Source organism: Rhinoraja longicauda, chromosome 10 (assembly GCF_053455715.1).
Source record: "Rhinoraja longicauda isolate Sanriku21f chromosome 10, sRhiLon1.1, whole genome shotgun sequence".
NCBI lineage: Eukaryota > Metazoa > Chordata > Chondrichthyes > Rajiformes > Arhynchobatidae > Rhinoraja > Rhinoraja longicauda.
This window is the reverse complement of record NC_135962.1, coordinates 54,568,503-54,584,873: the sequence shown is the minus strand read 5'-3', so window position 1 is coordinate 54,584,873 and position 16,371 is coordinate 54,568,503. Positions and strand designations below refer to the sequence as shown.

At 44.7% G+C, this 16,371-nt stretch overlaps 1 protein-coding gene across 2 annotated transcripts in view; it reads right to left on the bottom strand.

The window, feature by feature from the left end:
* The window catches only part of vipas39 (VPS33B interacting protein, apical-basolateral polarity regulator, spe-39 homolog), a 31,978-nt gene extending 18,022 nt beyond the window's left edge, over positions 1-13,956 (bottom strand). The window contains exons 1-9 of one of the 2 annotated variants that reach the window (XM_078406899.1): positions 11,769-13,956; positions 8,492-8,584; positions 6,812-6,911; positions 6,147-6,293; positions 4,166-4,234; positions 3,448-3,512; positions 2,657-2,713; positions 659-751; positions 287-320 (exon numbers count right to left, since the gene is read on the bottom strand). In XM_078406899.1, coding sequence (XP_078263025.1) covers positions 287-320; positions 659-751; positions 2,657-2,713; positions 3,448-3,512; positions 4,166-4,234; positions 6,147-6,293; positions 6,812-6,911; positions 8,492-8,584 — 658 coding nt within the window. In that variant the 5' untranslated portion in view covers positions 11,769-13,956. Of the gene's footprint in view, positions 1-286; positions 321-658; positions 752-2,656; positions 2,714-3,447; positions 3,513-4,165; positions 4,235-6,146; positions 6,294-6,811; positions 6,912-8,491; positions 8,585-11,760 lie in introns of both variants that reach the window. The other variant, XM_078406898.1, reaches the window with a different exon arrangement.
* Between the last annotated feature and the right edge of the window lie 2,415 nt (positions 13,957-16,371).

Below are 16,371 nucleotides of genomic sequence, written 5' to 3'. Positions count from 1 at the left end.
ACAGATTCACAACTCTCTGGGTGAAAAGGTTTTTCCTCATCTCAGTCCTAAGGGGACCTGCCGTGGATACCCTGTAACTTCGTCGGCGCCCTTTATGGACAACAATTGGCACACCTTGGGTATGCAAGCAAAGAATTTCACTGTGACTTGTCACATGTGACAATAAAGTATTAATTCATTCATCATTCATTCAAGTTACTCCAGCGCTTTGTGTGCTTTTTTTAAAAAGATAAACCTTTCTATTTCGCAAGATATTACAAATAGAGATGATACAAGAACAAATTACCTTTGCTTAACGTTTTTTTCAGGTATATCAAAACCTAGGAACAAAAATAAAAAGATTTTGAAAACATAGACTCTAATATAAGCATTAAACAGATAATTTGCCCTTCTGAATGAAGGCAGGCGGTTCAAAGATACACAATTAGAGGTAAGCTTTTCAGAAAGGGGAAGTCAGGAGATCATGTGCCCATTTTCATTGGTGGGTCAGCAATGGAGAGATCAGCAGCTTCAATTTCTACAAAAAGAATACTGCCCTTGCCCCAAAAAGTCTCCAGAGAATCTATCTATGATTCACTGCAACTGGACAGATCACGGTTCACATCACACGTTGACAGAGAGCATTAGAGTTCGAACGAAGTCTCCAGAGAACACTTACGGCAGTGATGACGTTTCCATCGTGTATTCGCACGGCTTCATCTACAAGGTGCAGTTTGTCTTTCAAAGAGCGAAACCTCTCCAAGGAGTACATCTGAAACCGAGTCGGTACAGGAGTCAGAGAGGACAAGGTGCAGAGGTTCAATGTGTAGGAAGGAACTGCAGATGCCGGTTTAAACCGAAGATGGACATAAAATGCTGGAGTAACTCAGCGGGAAAGGCAGGAGTAGGCCATTCGGATAGAATGGGTGACCTTTTCGGGTCAAGGCCTGACTTGAGAGTCACGGGAAAGGGAAACGAGAAATTGCGAGGATGATATTTTATATCTCTCTACACCATCGTCTATATTTCTCATTTCCCTTTCCCGTGACTTTCAATCTGAGGAAGGGTCTTTACCCGAAACATCACCCATCCCTCCTCCCCAGAGATGCTGCCTGTCCTGCTGAGTTACTCCAGCATTTTGTCTATCTGCAGAGATTCAAAGATGAGACGTCTGTCCTGAAAACTACTTTCAGTTTAACATCATATCTCCACCTCCAATCCACAAACACCATACAACGAGAGCTGAGATGAACACGGCCACTAGTTCACTGCAACAGGCCGCAGCCAGGGTTGTGGGTATATGAAGAAGGATTCCGACCTGAAACGTCGCCTATCTACTCTCTCCAGAAATGCTGCCCAATCTGCCAAGTTACTCCAGCATTTTATGTCTTTCTTTGGCATAAACCAACATCTGCAGTTCCTTTTTATTACGTAGTGTTTATATGGAATGTGCTGCCAGAGGAGGTAGTTGAGGCAGGTACTATAACAATATTTAAAATAAATTTGGACAGGTACATGGATAGGAAAGGTTTAGAGGGATATGTGCCTAATGTGGGCAGGTGGGACTAGCAAGATGGGGCATCTTGGTCGGATGGGCAAGTTGGGCCAAAGGACCCGTTTCCGAGCTGGATCTTGGCCACAGCCAGCGATCTGACATCACTGGATCTCGGCCACTGTTACACTGCACCTGTTTACCACCACTGGGGTTTTTTCACCACTGGATCACTGCAACTGGCCACAGCCTCTGCTTACATCTGCTGGTTGACCGCCACTGTATCTCGGGCTAGTGGCTCAAAGGAAATGGCCAGAGCGAATGGTTTACTGCCACTGGATATTCTCTCTGCACCTCATCTCAGTCACTACCTCGTTGCTATTGGCAACAACCACTGGATCTCAGCCACTGGCTCACTGCTGCTGACCAGACACTGGATGTTAACAAAGGGCTCATTGCAAATGATGATCATGTCATGCAGCAACTGGGCGTGGACACTGGCTCACTGGAATTCTCATGGATACAACCTCACTTCATGAGGTGCACGACAGATGTATCATTGTTATTGACCACAACTGTTGTATCACTGTCATTGGCATGGCTCTCGCCCTCTCCAACTAGTCTCAGCCTTTGGAAATTGGAGGAGAAATTTGATATCCAGCAATCCCAGGAAATCAATTATATGTGAATGATGGGCAAATTAAGGGCTCTGACCCAGATGTGAAGACCTCCCTAACTATCCACACTCTTAATATCCAAGAGACCTTCTGTGCCAAGATGCGTACAAAAATAATCGTCTCTGGGCCAAAAAAGATGGCAAATGCCTGATGCATTGGGAAATGGAAGCAATGGCTAGAGGAAAAGCAAAGGCTCCTCAGAATAAACGGGCTCACCTTTAAACAGGAGATGAGGAGGAATTTCAGAGGGCGGTGAATCAGTGGAATTCTTTACCACAAACGGCGGTCATTTGAGGTTTTTTTAAGGTGGAGATTGACAGATTCTGGATTAGTACGGGTGTCAGGTGGGGAGAAGGTAGGAGAATGGAGTTGAGAGGGAAAGATAGACCAGCCATGATTGAATGGCGGAGTGGGCGTGATGGGCCGAAAGTTTCTATAACTTATGAAAGGAGGGGAGAAAAGTATTTGGCAGGGAACAAGAATAATATCTGCAATAATTTCACCATACTCGGCCTTTCTGCATCTGTCTAACAGTCTCGTGTGGACTCCTGTCGATCGAAAAGTCCTGTGGTGAGGGAGCAAGAGACACAAGGTGAACCTCCACAATCAAAACCATCACAAGCTTCACAGTATTTTGCCCCCAGTCAGCTCCATTAACATTAAATGCCAGCATTCCTTCTGTTTAAGTTGACAAAATCGTAAAAGGAAAGGAATGTGAAATAAGGAACCAATTGTCTGATATCGTTCGATAGTAATCGGTAAGCACACATTCAAATATTATTATTTCTTATCATGTCTGAATGGGTTTCCAGCATTTCATGTTACATGGAAATGAATAGGAAAATGTTCTAAATGTCCAAACTGGCTAAGTTTGCATTTATAGATCAACTATTAACTATTTTTTTTAAAGTTCCAAAGTGCCTCAGCTGCCACACTGGTAAACGGAAGGAGTACATACGAGGAGCGTTTGAAGACTCTGGACCTGTACTCGCTGGAGTTTAGAAGGATGAGGGGGTAAATCTCATTGAAACCTACCGGATAGTGAAAGGCCTATATAGAGTGGTTGTGGAGAGGATGTTTCCACTAGTGGGAGAGTCTAGAACCCGAGGGCACAGCCTCAGCACAAAGGGATGTACCTTTAAAATGGAGGTGAGGAAGAATTTCTTTAGCCAGAGGATGGTGAATCTGTGGAATTCATTGCCACAGACTTCTCAAGTTTTCTATGCACGAAGGCCATACGGACAGAAGCAGTTTGTAACTTGTGGAGTGATTTATAATGGACAAATGAAACAAACCCACCTTGTAATCTGTCTTTGATTTACGTAGATCAGGTGCATAACTCACAGTGGATATGCCTGTGACAGCTAAAGACAGAAGTATTGAAGAGAGATCAAAGCTTTATGATAGAGTGAGGCACAATTCTGTTTTAATATCTTACAGAGCAATGTTTATGTAGTTAGCATAGTGTGGAAATTAACCCTTTGGCCCACCGAGTCCACGCCGACCATTGATCAGCCGTCCACGCTAGTTCAAGTTATCCCACTTTCACAACCATTCGCTACACACTTGGAGCAATTTACTGCAGGCAATTAGCCTACAAACCTTTGCCCTCTCCCCCTTGTCGAGCTATTCCAAGTGTTTGGCTCTAAAGTTCCTAGAGTATGATAGAGTGAAGCACAAATCTGTTTTGTTATATCTTACTTAGAGAGATACATACAGTATGCATTCTGTAATATAGTTTGGAAATAAGTCTTGGTCTTCTAAATTCTACAAAGGGAAATATGCATCCCAATACCAATTCCATACTAAGTGCCATGTTTTATAAATGAACAACTCAACAACGATGACAATACAATGATATAATCTTGTATGATAACAAAATGTCCTGACATTCTTTACTGGCAGATGTTTTTTTTAAAGACAGCCTAAGTAAAGGAGTTGTGATTGGAATCTAACACAGAGCAGGGAACAAATCCTCATTCTGTTAAACATAAGTACCGCCAAAAAACAAACTTACGATCAGAAAGTGACTGGATACTCCCAGGCCGGCTGATCCCAAATAAAGAACTCGAAGAATCCCTTTTACCTTCAGAATAAGACAAACCAAAGGTTAGGCAAGTGCAGAATGGAGACTGTCTGAATGAGAGCCGCTGCCCCTTGAGGCAGTGCAGTGTAGGTTCACGAGGTTAATTCCTGGGATGGAGGGACTGTCATATGAGGAAAGATTGGAAAGACTGGGCTTGTATTCACTGGAGTTTAGAAGGATGAGAGGGGAGAGACGTATAAAATCATAAAAGGACTAGACAAGCTAGATGCAGGAAAAATGTTCCCAATGTTGGGGGAGTCCAGAACCAGGGGACACAGTCTAAGAATAATGGGGAGGCCATTTAAAACTGAGGTGAGAAGAAAAACTTTTTCACCCAGAGAGCTGTGAATTTGTGGAATTCTCTGCCACAGAAGGCAGTGGAGGCCAATTCACTGGATGAATTTAAAAGAGAGTTAGATAGAGCTCTTGGGGCTAGTGGAATCAAGGGATATGGGGAGAAGGCTGGCACAGGCTACTGATTGTGGGTGATCAGCCATGATCACAATGAATAGCGGTGCTGGTTCGAAGGGCCAAATGGCCTCATCCTGCACCTATTTTCAATGTTTCTATGTAACAGTGCCATTTTCACAGTTTCAGAATATGTTGACTTCACCACAGTATTAAGGCCCCAGTCTAATTGGACACAGGGTTAAAGCTACAAGCAGGAGTTCTGCCACTCCGCATACATGCCTACATTTAAATATTTGACTGGGGAGACTTTTGTTTTGTGTATCTTGCTTAGAATAGATTGGATTAGTGTGCAGCAGGAGTACGACTCTAGTAGCAAGTCTACAGCATTAAGTGGTGCAGGCTACATGCTAAAAACAATTGTTTCCAGCAGTTTTTGTTTTTATTATTATCTACCCAAGAGCATTCCAGCTAGACCCACTCCCCTGTCACTGCTCAATAGTCCGACAAAATCTTTCCTTTCAGACACTTATCCAACTCTTTCTTGAATGCTATAATTGAATCCCCCTCCGCGACTACCCCAGGCAGCGAAGAGATGGGCCAGGTTCAATCATGGAGCTTGATATAAACAAGAAAAATCAAGGAGACAATTCTGCACTATTTCTAATGTTACCACATCCTTCCCATTGTGCAAAGACACAAAAGCTTGAAACTCAGGAACTGTTTCTTCCCTTCTATTACCAGACTCCTGAATGGTCCTTCCATAAGCTAGGGTGTAGTTCTAATCTTCCAACCTACCTCATTGGACTTTTTCTTTGGAACTGTTATGCTAAAATGCTGCACTCTAGTATTTTTCTCATATTTTTTTCCTGTTGTACTTGTGTATGGCTTGATTGTAATGTACAGTACTATCTGATTTGATTGTACAGTATAGAAACAAAAGCTTTTCACTGTATCTCAGTACATGTGACAATATTAAAGCAAAAGCAAAACCAATACAAACCGAACTGTACACAATATTCAATGTGTGGCCTCAACAATGTTTTGTACAGCTGCAGTGTGACATCTCAATATTGCACTCAATACTTCGGTCTGCCTCGAATGTCTTCACTACCCTATCCACCTGCGTTAACATTTTCAGGGAGATTTGAGCTTGCAATCCAAATTCCCTCTGTACATCAATACTCATTCATGGGCTGTTAGTATTTGACATCCCTAAATCCATTCCCTCACACTTGTCTGGATTAATCTCCATCTGCCACCGACCGCTCTGCCCAACTTTCCAACCTTTCCGTGTACCTTTTCCCCATATCATTTCACATCCTTCCTCTCTACCGCTCGTCCAATGTTTGTATTCTTACGTCCTGCTCCAGAAGGTTACACGAGGTGGGAGGAGAACTCTGGCCATCGTGACGAAGGGAAAACCCAGCGGAGCGGCCAATCTTTTCATGGCCAATAACTTTGACAGCCTTCGCAGAAGAGCTCAAACCGAGGCTGCCTTTACCTTTGAAGAAACTGGCGAGAGAATAAGCAGAGGCAGGCTTGGAAATAGATTGCTGCGTGGTATCAGAGCAAGACCTTAACGATCCCAGTTCTCGGAGATCTCCCGACCGGCCTCCTGTTGCATTTTCTTTGATTGACCAGGAGATACCTGAGGAGAAAAATAAATAATCCAGAAGCACATGAGATACAAATATCAGGTCCCATGGAACCAAAACCCTTGCAATACAAACATCTTCGGCGTCCTTGCTGCCAATCTGGCCTAGTCCCATTTGATCACATTTGGCCCATAGCCGGCTATTTCCATCCACTGCATTTACCTGACCAAATATCATTTGAAAGTTGTAATCGTATCCAGTGTTGAATAAGAACAATGAGAGGCAAAAGAGTGAAAGTGAAGTAGTATGGGGTGAAGAGATCTATAAGACGAGAGCTGGGGATGGAGAGAATGTCTGAGTGTCAAAGAGTGAAAGTGAGTGAAAGTGAAAGAGAAGAGTGGTGGTATAGACAAGGTCTGGGGTAAAAGGATGGGGATGGGGGCAAAAGAGAATGGAGTATGGGAGGAAAGGGGGAGAGTGAGGAGTAGGAGAAGACGGGAAACCTCAAGGGATGGAGTGGGAGGGTGGAATCCGTTGATCGGGGAGAGTGAGTGATGGCCGCAGTCCTTACTTCCAACGGGCTCTCCACTCCAGCTGACCTTCTCCACATCATCGTCGTCATCGTCCACAATGCCGTGGAGGCTGTTCACTGCTCGCTTGGACGCTTTCAGCTGAGGTGACAACGCAGTAAAGCTTAATCAGCCGTAACATGCTTCAGTTTCAGCTTCGTTTATTGTCACGTGTACCGAGGTACAGTGAAAAACTTTTGTTGCGTGCTAACCAGTCAGCGGAAAAGACAATACATGATTACAATCGAGCCGTTTACAGTGTGTAGATACATGATAAGGGAATAACGTTTAGTGCGAAGTATGGACAGATCTGAGAGGAGTTTAAGAAGATCATATTTAAAGTAAGAACTGTTGCTGTAGTAGAGATTTAAAAGTGTGCAGCGATTGTAACATGTGATTGTAGATCTGCTTCTGCGGCTAGCACGTAAATAGTCGCCTGGGTTGCGCGCCATCTTGGAGCAGAGCAAGAGGACAAGGGCAGTCATACAAAGGCATGGAATTATCCAGTAGGGAACCCTGGCCTGCACTGTGGGCACAATAGCTGGGGGCTGTTTTGTCAGCAAAATCGAGAGGGTGGGCAGATGGCACCAGACCAATTACTGTCAATTCATTTTCCACCCATTCAGCCTAGCGAACGCAACACAGAGCACAAGGAACTTCAGATGCTGCTTTACGCAAAAGGACACAAAGTGCTGGAGTAATTCAGCGTGTGAGGCAGCATCTCTAGTGAACATGGATAAGTAGTGTTTCTGGTCGGGAGGAGTCCTGACCACAGGGTCCTGACCACAAACATCGCCTATCCACATTCTGCAGAGATGCTCCCTGACCTGCTGAATTAATCCAGCACTTTGTGTCCTTTTGTGTAAAGCAGCATCTGAAGTTCCTTGTTTCCACATCAGTTGAGGACTGCAGTTCAATTGATCTCACATCAGCGATGATACAGACCGTTAAATAAAACATTTTTAATATGGATATTCTGCAACCTTTTCTTGAAACAACAATCAATTTAAAAGATTCCTATTCCATCGGATCACTCGATAGGGAACATGGAACAGTGCAGCACTGAAACCGGTCCTTTGATTTGAAGAGACATTAGGTGACATTTTGATATAAACCCACTGGTTGTTTGCTATAGACATTGATGTAAAATAGACCCCCCCTCACACCTCCCCCCACCCCACCATCTCCAACTCATTGGCCAAATAGAATCGTGTCTACAGACACTATAAGCTACTTACGATTGGCCATTTTTTATTCAAGGAGTCATTTTATTGACTGATGTAACAGATTCACAAGGGATGTTATGCAGGATTGCCAGCAAAGGGACTGTTTCTTCCTAGCTGTTATCAGGGAACTGAACCATCCTATCAACAACTACAGAGTGGCCTATTATCTACCTCATTGGAGACATTCAGACTATCTTTAATCAGACTCTACTGGACTTTGTGGCACTAAACGTTCTTCCATTTATCATGCATCTATAAACTGTGGATACCTCGATTGTAATCATGTATAGTCTTTCCGCTGACTGGTTAGCATGCAACAAAACGCTTTTCACTGTACTTTGGTACACGTCATAATGAACTAAACTAGGCAAATAATTTGAACCAAAATATATCTAACACAGACAAAAAAAGGGAAGGAATATTAACAGGAAATTTAAAAATAGGAATTTTACTTGCCTCTGCATATTCATCATCATCATCATCAAAGGTGTAAGCTTTGCATTTTGTGTTATTCCAATAGTCATCTTCATCATTTTTATTTCTGCTCATCTGCAAACAAACACAATTTTATCAGAACTTTTATAAATTCCAGTACTTAAAAATTAACCAATGTTGAGTTTCCCATTACTCTTTGCAAATATTTTCCCAGCCAACAAACCACATTTCTTGCAGCATTTTTTGTTAATGTAATGATGGTTCAGAGGGTTAACAGCCTCAGTGGTGTAGTACTGATCCAGTCTGAAGAAGAGTCTCAACCTGAAATGTCACCCATTCCTTCTCTCCAAAGATGCTGCCTGACCCGCTGAGTTACTCCAGCATTTTGTGTCTACCACTGATCCAAGAAATGTAGTTTAATCTCAAATGTGTGTCGCTAACTGAATTAATGTCAGCACCTTGCACAAAAGAGTGACACAGAACAAGAACACAATAATTATTGTCCTGGTGACAATGGTTGTGCAGTTTATATTTTAATCTAAAGAGTCGCGCAGTGGAGGAACTCACTGCATGAAAGGCATTAAACCTCATCACATCTCCCCGCATACATCTCCTTTAAACTTTGCCCCTTTCACCTCAAACCTATGCTCTGGTGAGAGGGGCAAGTTTCTTTTAACACAGAGGGCGGTGACTACCTGGAATGCACTACTTTGGGTGGTGGTTGAAGCAAGTACGTAGGTGGCATTTAAAAGACATTTGGATAGACATACGGATATGCATGCAATGGAGGGCTAAGGGTTATGTGCAAGTGGATAAATGATGGTCTTGGCATCGAGTTCAGAACAGATATCGTGGGCCGATGGCAGTACAGTGCTGTACTGGACTATGTTCTATTTAAAAGATTAAAGACTGCAGACAGAGAGCTGGGAAGTGAAATAAGTGTTTTGCCTGGATTTGGTACGATTGGCTGACAGTGTCCTCCGTGCCATAATTTATATGACAATAAATTTATGGTATGCCATAATGACACTACAGCTGGACAAGGTGCACATTTGTGACACTCTACAAATAGCCTCCAATGTGCTGTACAGCAACTGCCATTCTACTCCAACTGGCTGTTTGGATTATGTGTAAGAAGGAACTGCAGATGCTGGTTTAAACCGAAGACAGACACAAAAAGCTGGAGTAACTTATCGGGAGAGACAGCATCTCTGGAGAGAAGGAACGGGCAACGTTTCATGGGTCGAGACCCTTCTTCAGACTGGCCAGTCTGAAGAAGGATCTCGACCCGAAATGCCATCCATTCCTCCTCTCCAGAGATGCTGCCTGTCCTGCTGTTACTCCAGCTTTTTACGTCTATCTTCGGTTGCTTGGATTAACCGGTTAGATGCTTTACTGTAGGTAGGTTCCCAGGATTTTTGACTCACATGAGGAAAACTAGAATGAAACCATGTTCCAAATGAGGGAAAGGCTGTGGCATTCACCCAAAGTCAGTGACTCCGATATTAAGCAAAACAGTTCTTCAAATATTGCGACCTTAATATCGGAAGAAAGTTCAGCCAAAGTACTTCAAGTCTTGCCAAAGCATTTCACAGCATTTTACATAGAACAGTGGAGCACAGGGACAGTTCCTTCAGCCCACAATATTTGTGCTGAACATGATTCCAGGCACAATCAATCTTCTCTTTGCACATGATCCCTGCATATCTAAAACATAGAAAGTAGGTGCAGGAGGAGGCCATTTGGCCCTGCGAGCCAGCACCACCATTTATTGTGATCATGGCAGATCAACTACGATCAGTAACCCGTGCCTGCCTTCTCCCCATATCCCTTGATTCCACTCGCCCCTAGAGCTCTATCTAATTCTCTTTTGAAATTCATCCATTGAATTGGCTTCCACTGCCTTCTGTGACAGAGAATTCCACAAATGCACAACTCTCGGGGTGAAAAATGTTCTTCTCACCTCAGTTTTAAATGGCCTCCCCTTTATTCTTAGACTGTGGCCCCTGGTTCTGGACTCCCCCAACATTGGGAACATTTTTCCTGCATCTAGCTTGTCTAGTTCTTTTACAATTTTATACATCTTTATAAGATCCCCTCTTTGAAAGTCTCTTTAATCTCTCAAGTTTCTTAAATGTCACTATGATCACCACCCATACTACCCGGAATCTACCGCACTCTGCATTAGAAAATATGCCTCACACATCACCTTTAAACATTGACCCTCACCTTTAAGCTATGCCATCTAGTACTTGACATTTCCACCTTGGGGAGAATGGTTCCAACTGTCTACCCTATCCCTGCCTCTCAGAAATGTACATACATTTTGAAGGGTTATCATTATTGTAATGTAGGAAAGGCGACAGCCAACATTTTCACAGCCAGCTCCGTCAAAAGCAAAGTGATGAAGAAGGGTCTCGACCCGAAACGTCACCCATTCCTTCTCTCCAGAGAGGTTGCCTGTCCGCAGCTGCTGAGTTACTCCAGCATTGTGTGTGTATCTTCGAAGTAAACCAGCTTCTGCAGTTCCTTCCTACACGTCCAAATAATTTGCTTTGGAAATGTGAGGAAGAAACATCAGCCAGGACAGGTCTTCTACAAAGTTCACTGGACCTTTCATGTTCACTGAAGCTCGGTTTCAATGATCCAAGGACACTTTATTGTCATATGTACCTAGGTGCACTGAAATTGTTTTTTGCATACAATCCAATAAAATCATACAGCAGACTTCATCTGGGCAGTACAACATCTCCTTGGAAAGATGATGCCTCTGACAACACAGTACTCGGTTTGTATTGTGTTCCCTTAGATTGTTTTGTGCTCAGGTGTTAGTCTTGAGCCCACATCCCTTGCACTGAGAGGTTGCAACCCTCTGAACCTGAGCTGAGAGCTAAGAGGAAGTCACACACCCACTGCTGCTGACAGTTTCATCCGCACACAACACAATGAAAGCAATCTGGTACTGATACAGTAATGGCCACAGCTCTCGGCCTGCCTTCCCCTCCCCCCCCCCCCCCCCCCACCACACCCACCCCTCCCCCCCCCCACACTCCCACCCCTCCTCCTCCTCTCCCCCTCCCTCTCCCCCATCTCCCTCTCCCCATCTCCCTCTCCCCCATCTCCCTCTCCCCCATCTCCCTCTCCCCCATCTCCCTCTCCCCCATCTCCCTCTCCCCCATCTCCCTCTCCCCCATCTCCCTCTCCCCCATCTCCCTCTCCCCCATCTCCCTCTCCCCATCTCCCTCTCCCCCATCTCCCTCTCCCCCCTCACAACCCCTGAACTCACTCACTTCCTTACATCAGCCTCCCAGGACTAGGTAACAGGCTGGGGTCTCCGCATGCGCACTGACGGCCGGGGTTGTAGTTCCACTGACAGTCTACAAATCCCAGCGGCACCTCCGGCCGCCCACTTCCGGCACCTGGACGAGTCGCCGCTTCAGCGTTACAGGAGCATAAAAACAACGCCATAATTACACAGCAGCGGTAACAAAATAATATTTTAAATGTTTTAATTTTAATCACAGGTTCGTCGAATCGTCTGTTGTTTAGGGAAGCGTATTATAGTTAGAAGATGCGTGCATCGATTAAATAGCGTCGTGGGGCACCCAGTTCCTTGTCCGTCCTGACCGTGCCATCGACAGCTCTGTCTCCCAATAATGGTAATTTAGAATTATACAAAAGACACAAAGTCTTGGAGTAACTCAGTGGGTGAGGGTAGCAATTCTGGTAAACATGGATAGGCGGCGTTTCGGACCTTTTGACAGGTGCCAGAGGTGAACATACATTAAGTGTGAGATAAGAATAGAAGAGGCATGAAATGCGAAGCCAGCGAAAGGGAGAAATGAGTCTGAATCCAGATCTTTCGCTATTCGGTAAGTATCAATGAGGTCCCGTCCCCCCTCTCTCTTATTAAACTCCAGCGAGTCGGGGGCAAGTGCCTTCAAACGTTCATCATATTTTATCCGAATCATTCCTCGGATCATTCTCGTAAACCTTCTCTGGACCCTCTACAACACCAGCACATCCCTCCTCAAATGTGGGGCTCAAAACTGGTCACAACACTCGAAATATGGTCTGACCAGTGCCTTATAATGCCTCGGCATTACACCCCTTAAAAAATATATATATATTGTGCAAATGTCTGAAGAAGGGTCTCGACCCAAAACGTCACCCATTACTTCTCTCCAGAGATGCTGCATGTCCCGCTGAGTTGCTCTAGCTTTTTGTGTCCATCTTCCTACACTAAATGTGCATGCACAAGTGTGTATTTGGTGATGGGCACTGAAGGGCAAGTAAAGTTGTATGGTGGCACAAGATGCTGGAATTCTGAGCAAAATACAAAGTGCCGGACAAACGCAGCCAGCCAGGCAGCATCTGTAGAGGGAATTGAGTTATTATAGGTAATAGTAACTTTTCTTTTCTCTGACCCACTGAATTGCTCCATCACTTTGTATTTTCCACAAGTAATGTTGTATCTGAGCTACTATTTGAGCACAAACATCTTTGCTTTTTCCACCCATCTATCTTCAATATAGAACATGTTTGTGTCCTAACATTTTCTTGTCCTTTCACCTAGTCATTCTCTCTCCAGAGATGCTACCTGACCTGTGCCAATGTAAAAGATATTTGAACAGCTGCATGGATAGGAAAGATGTAGAGGGATATGGGGCGAACGCAGGTAGGTGTGACTCCATGGCGCATCTTGGTCAGCGTGGGCAAGGACACATGCGCCTGTTTCCATCAAACAGGCCTCTAATATTTCCATTGCACTTCCAGAGAGAGTGAACATTGGGGACTCTCTCCCCTCAATAGAGCGGAACCCCAGTTGCAGGTTGTAGTTAAGGGATATGACATTGTTGGAATTACAGAGACATGGCTCCAGGATGAACAAGGCTGGGAGCTAAGCATCCCTGGCTGGGAGCTAAACATGCAGGGGTATTCGATATTCAGGAAGGACAGACCGAAAGGGAGGTGGGGTGGTGTTGCTGGTTAAAGAGGAGAGGAGATTAATGCAATAGCAAGCAGAGACATTAGCTTGGCTGCTGTAGAATCGGTATGGGTAGAACTGCGAATGTCAATGGCAGAAAACGATTGTTGGAGTAGTATACAGACCACCAAACAGCAGTAGGGAGGTTGGGGATAGCATCAAGCAGGAAATTAAGGATGTGTGTAGCAAAGGTACAGTGGTTATCATGGGTGACTTTAATCTTCATATAGATTGGGCCAACCAAATTGGTAACAGTGCTGAGGGGGAGGATTATGTAGGAAAGAACTGCAGATGCTGGTTTAAATCGAAGGTAGACACAAAATGCTGGAGTAACTCAGAGGGACAGGCAGCATCTCTGGAGATAAGGAATGGGTGACGTTTCGGGTCGAGACCCTTCTTCAGACTGATGTCAGGGGAGTGGGCGGGACAGAGATAGAATGTAGTCGGAGACAGTAAGACTGGTGGGAGAACGGAAGGGGGGAGGGGATGGAGAGAGAAAGAAAGCAAGGGCTATTTGAAGTTAGAAAAGTCAATGTTCATACCGCTGGGGTGCAAGCTAGCCAAGCAAAATATGAGGTGATGTTCCTCCAATTTGCGCTGGGCCTCACTCTGACAATGGAGGAGGCCCAGGACAAAAAGGTCAGATTGGAAATGGGAGCGGGAGTTAAAGTGCTGAGCAACCGGGAGATCAGGTAGGTTAAGCAGACCGAGCAGAGGTGTTCAGGGAAACGATCGCCGACAATGTATACGAGATGGGTTTTTAAACCAATATGTAGAGGAACCGACTAGAGGGCAGGCCATCTTAGACTGGGTATTGTGTAATGAGGAAGGATTAGTTAGTGATCTTGTTGTGCAAGGCCCCTTGGGCAACAGTGACCATAATATGGTGGAATTCTGCATTGGGACGGAGAGCGACACGGTTAATTCAGAGATTAGGGTCCTGAGCTTGAATAAAGGAGACTTTGAAGGTATGAGATGGGAATGGATAGACTGCAATTATACTTAAAGGGTTGACAGTGGAGATGCAATAGCGAAGATTTAAAGACCGCATGGATGAACTCCAGAAATTGTTCATCCCTGTCTGGCGAAAAAATAAAACTGGGAAGTCGGCTCAACTGTGGCTGACGAGGGAAGTCAAGGAAGAGGCATATAAATTTGCCAGAAGCGGCAAACCAGAGGACTGGGAGAAGTTTAGACTGGATCAGTTCCTGTGGACTGGAGGGTAGCCAATGTAACTCCACTTTTTAAGAAAGGAGGGAGAGAGAAAACAGGGAATTATAGACCAGTTAGCTGTACATCAGTAGTGGAGAAGAAGCTGGAGTCAATTATTAAAGATGTTATAGCAGCGCATTTGGAAAGCAGTGATGGGATTGGTCAAAGGGGAAATCATGCTTGACTAATCTTTTGGAATTTTTTGAGGATGTAACAAGTAGAATGGATAAGGGGGAGCCAGTGGATGTGGTGTATCTGGACTTTCAAAAGCCTTTGATAAGGTCCCACACAAGAGATTAGTGTGCAAAATTAGAGCACATGGTATTGGGGGTAGGGTATTGACATGGATAGAGAACTGGGTGGCAGTGTGAGCTGCGAGGAGGATGCTAAGAGGCTGCAGGGTGACTTGGATAGGTTGGGTGGGTGGGCAGATGCAGTATAATGTGGATAAATGTGAGGTTATCCACTTTGGTGGCAAGAACAGGAAGGCAGATTATTATCTGAATGGTGTCAGATTAGGAGAAGGGGAGATGCAACGAAACCTGGGTGTGCTTGTACATCAGTCATGAAGGTAAGCATGCAGGTACAGCAGGCAGTGAAGAAAGCCAATGGCATGTTGGCCTTCATTGTGAGAGAATTTGAGTTTAGGGACAAGGAGGTCCTACTGCAGTTGTACAGGGCCCTGGTGAGACTGCACCTGGAGTATTGTGGGGAATTTTGGTCTCCTAATTTGAGGAAGGATATTATTGCTATTGAAGGAGTGCAGCGTAGGTTCACCAGGTTAATTCCCGGATGGTGGAACTGACATATGATGAATGAGTCGACTGGGCTTGTATTCATTGGAATTTAGATGGATGAGAGGGGATCTTATAGAAACATATAAAATTCTTAAAGGATTGGACAGGCTAGATGCAGGAAAAATATTCCAGATGTTGGGGTAGCCCAGAACCAGGGGTCAGTTTAAGAATAAGGGGTAGGCCATTTAGGACTGAGATGAGGAAAAACTTTTTCACCCAGAGTTGTGAATCGGTGGATTTCTCCGCCACAGAAGGCAGTGGAGGGCGATTCACTGGATGTTTTCAAGAATTAGATTTAGCTCTTAGGGCTATGGAATCGAGGGATATGGGGAGAAAGCAGACACGGGGTACTGATTTTGGATGATCAGCCATGATCACATTGAATGGTGGTGCTGGCTCAATGGGCCGAATGGCCTACTCCTGCATACTGTGTGCAGTTTTGGTCTCCAAATTTGAGGAAGGATATTCTTGCTATTGAGGGCGTGCAGCGTAGGTTTACTAGGTTAATTCCCGGAATGGCGGGACTGTCATATGTTGAAAGACTGGAGCGACTCGGCTTGAATACACCGGAATTTAGAAGGATGAGAGGAGATCTTATCGAAACGTATAAGATTATTAAGGGGTTGGACACGTTAGAGGCAGGAAACATGTTCCCAATGTTGGGGGAGTCCAGAACAAGGGGCCACAGTTTAAGAATAAGGGGTAGGCCATTTAGAACTGAGATGAGGAAAAACTTTTTCAGTCAGAGTTGTGAATCTGTGGAATTTTCTGCCTCTGAAGGCAGTGGAGGCCAATTCTCTGAATGCATTCAAGAGAGGGCTAGATAGAGCTCTTAAGGATAGCGGAGTCAGGGGGTATGGGGAGAAGGCAGGAACGGGGTACTGATTGAGAATGATCAGCCATGA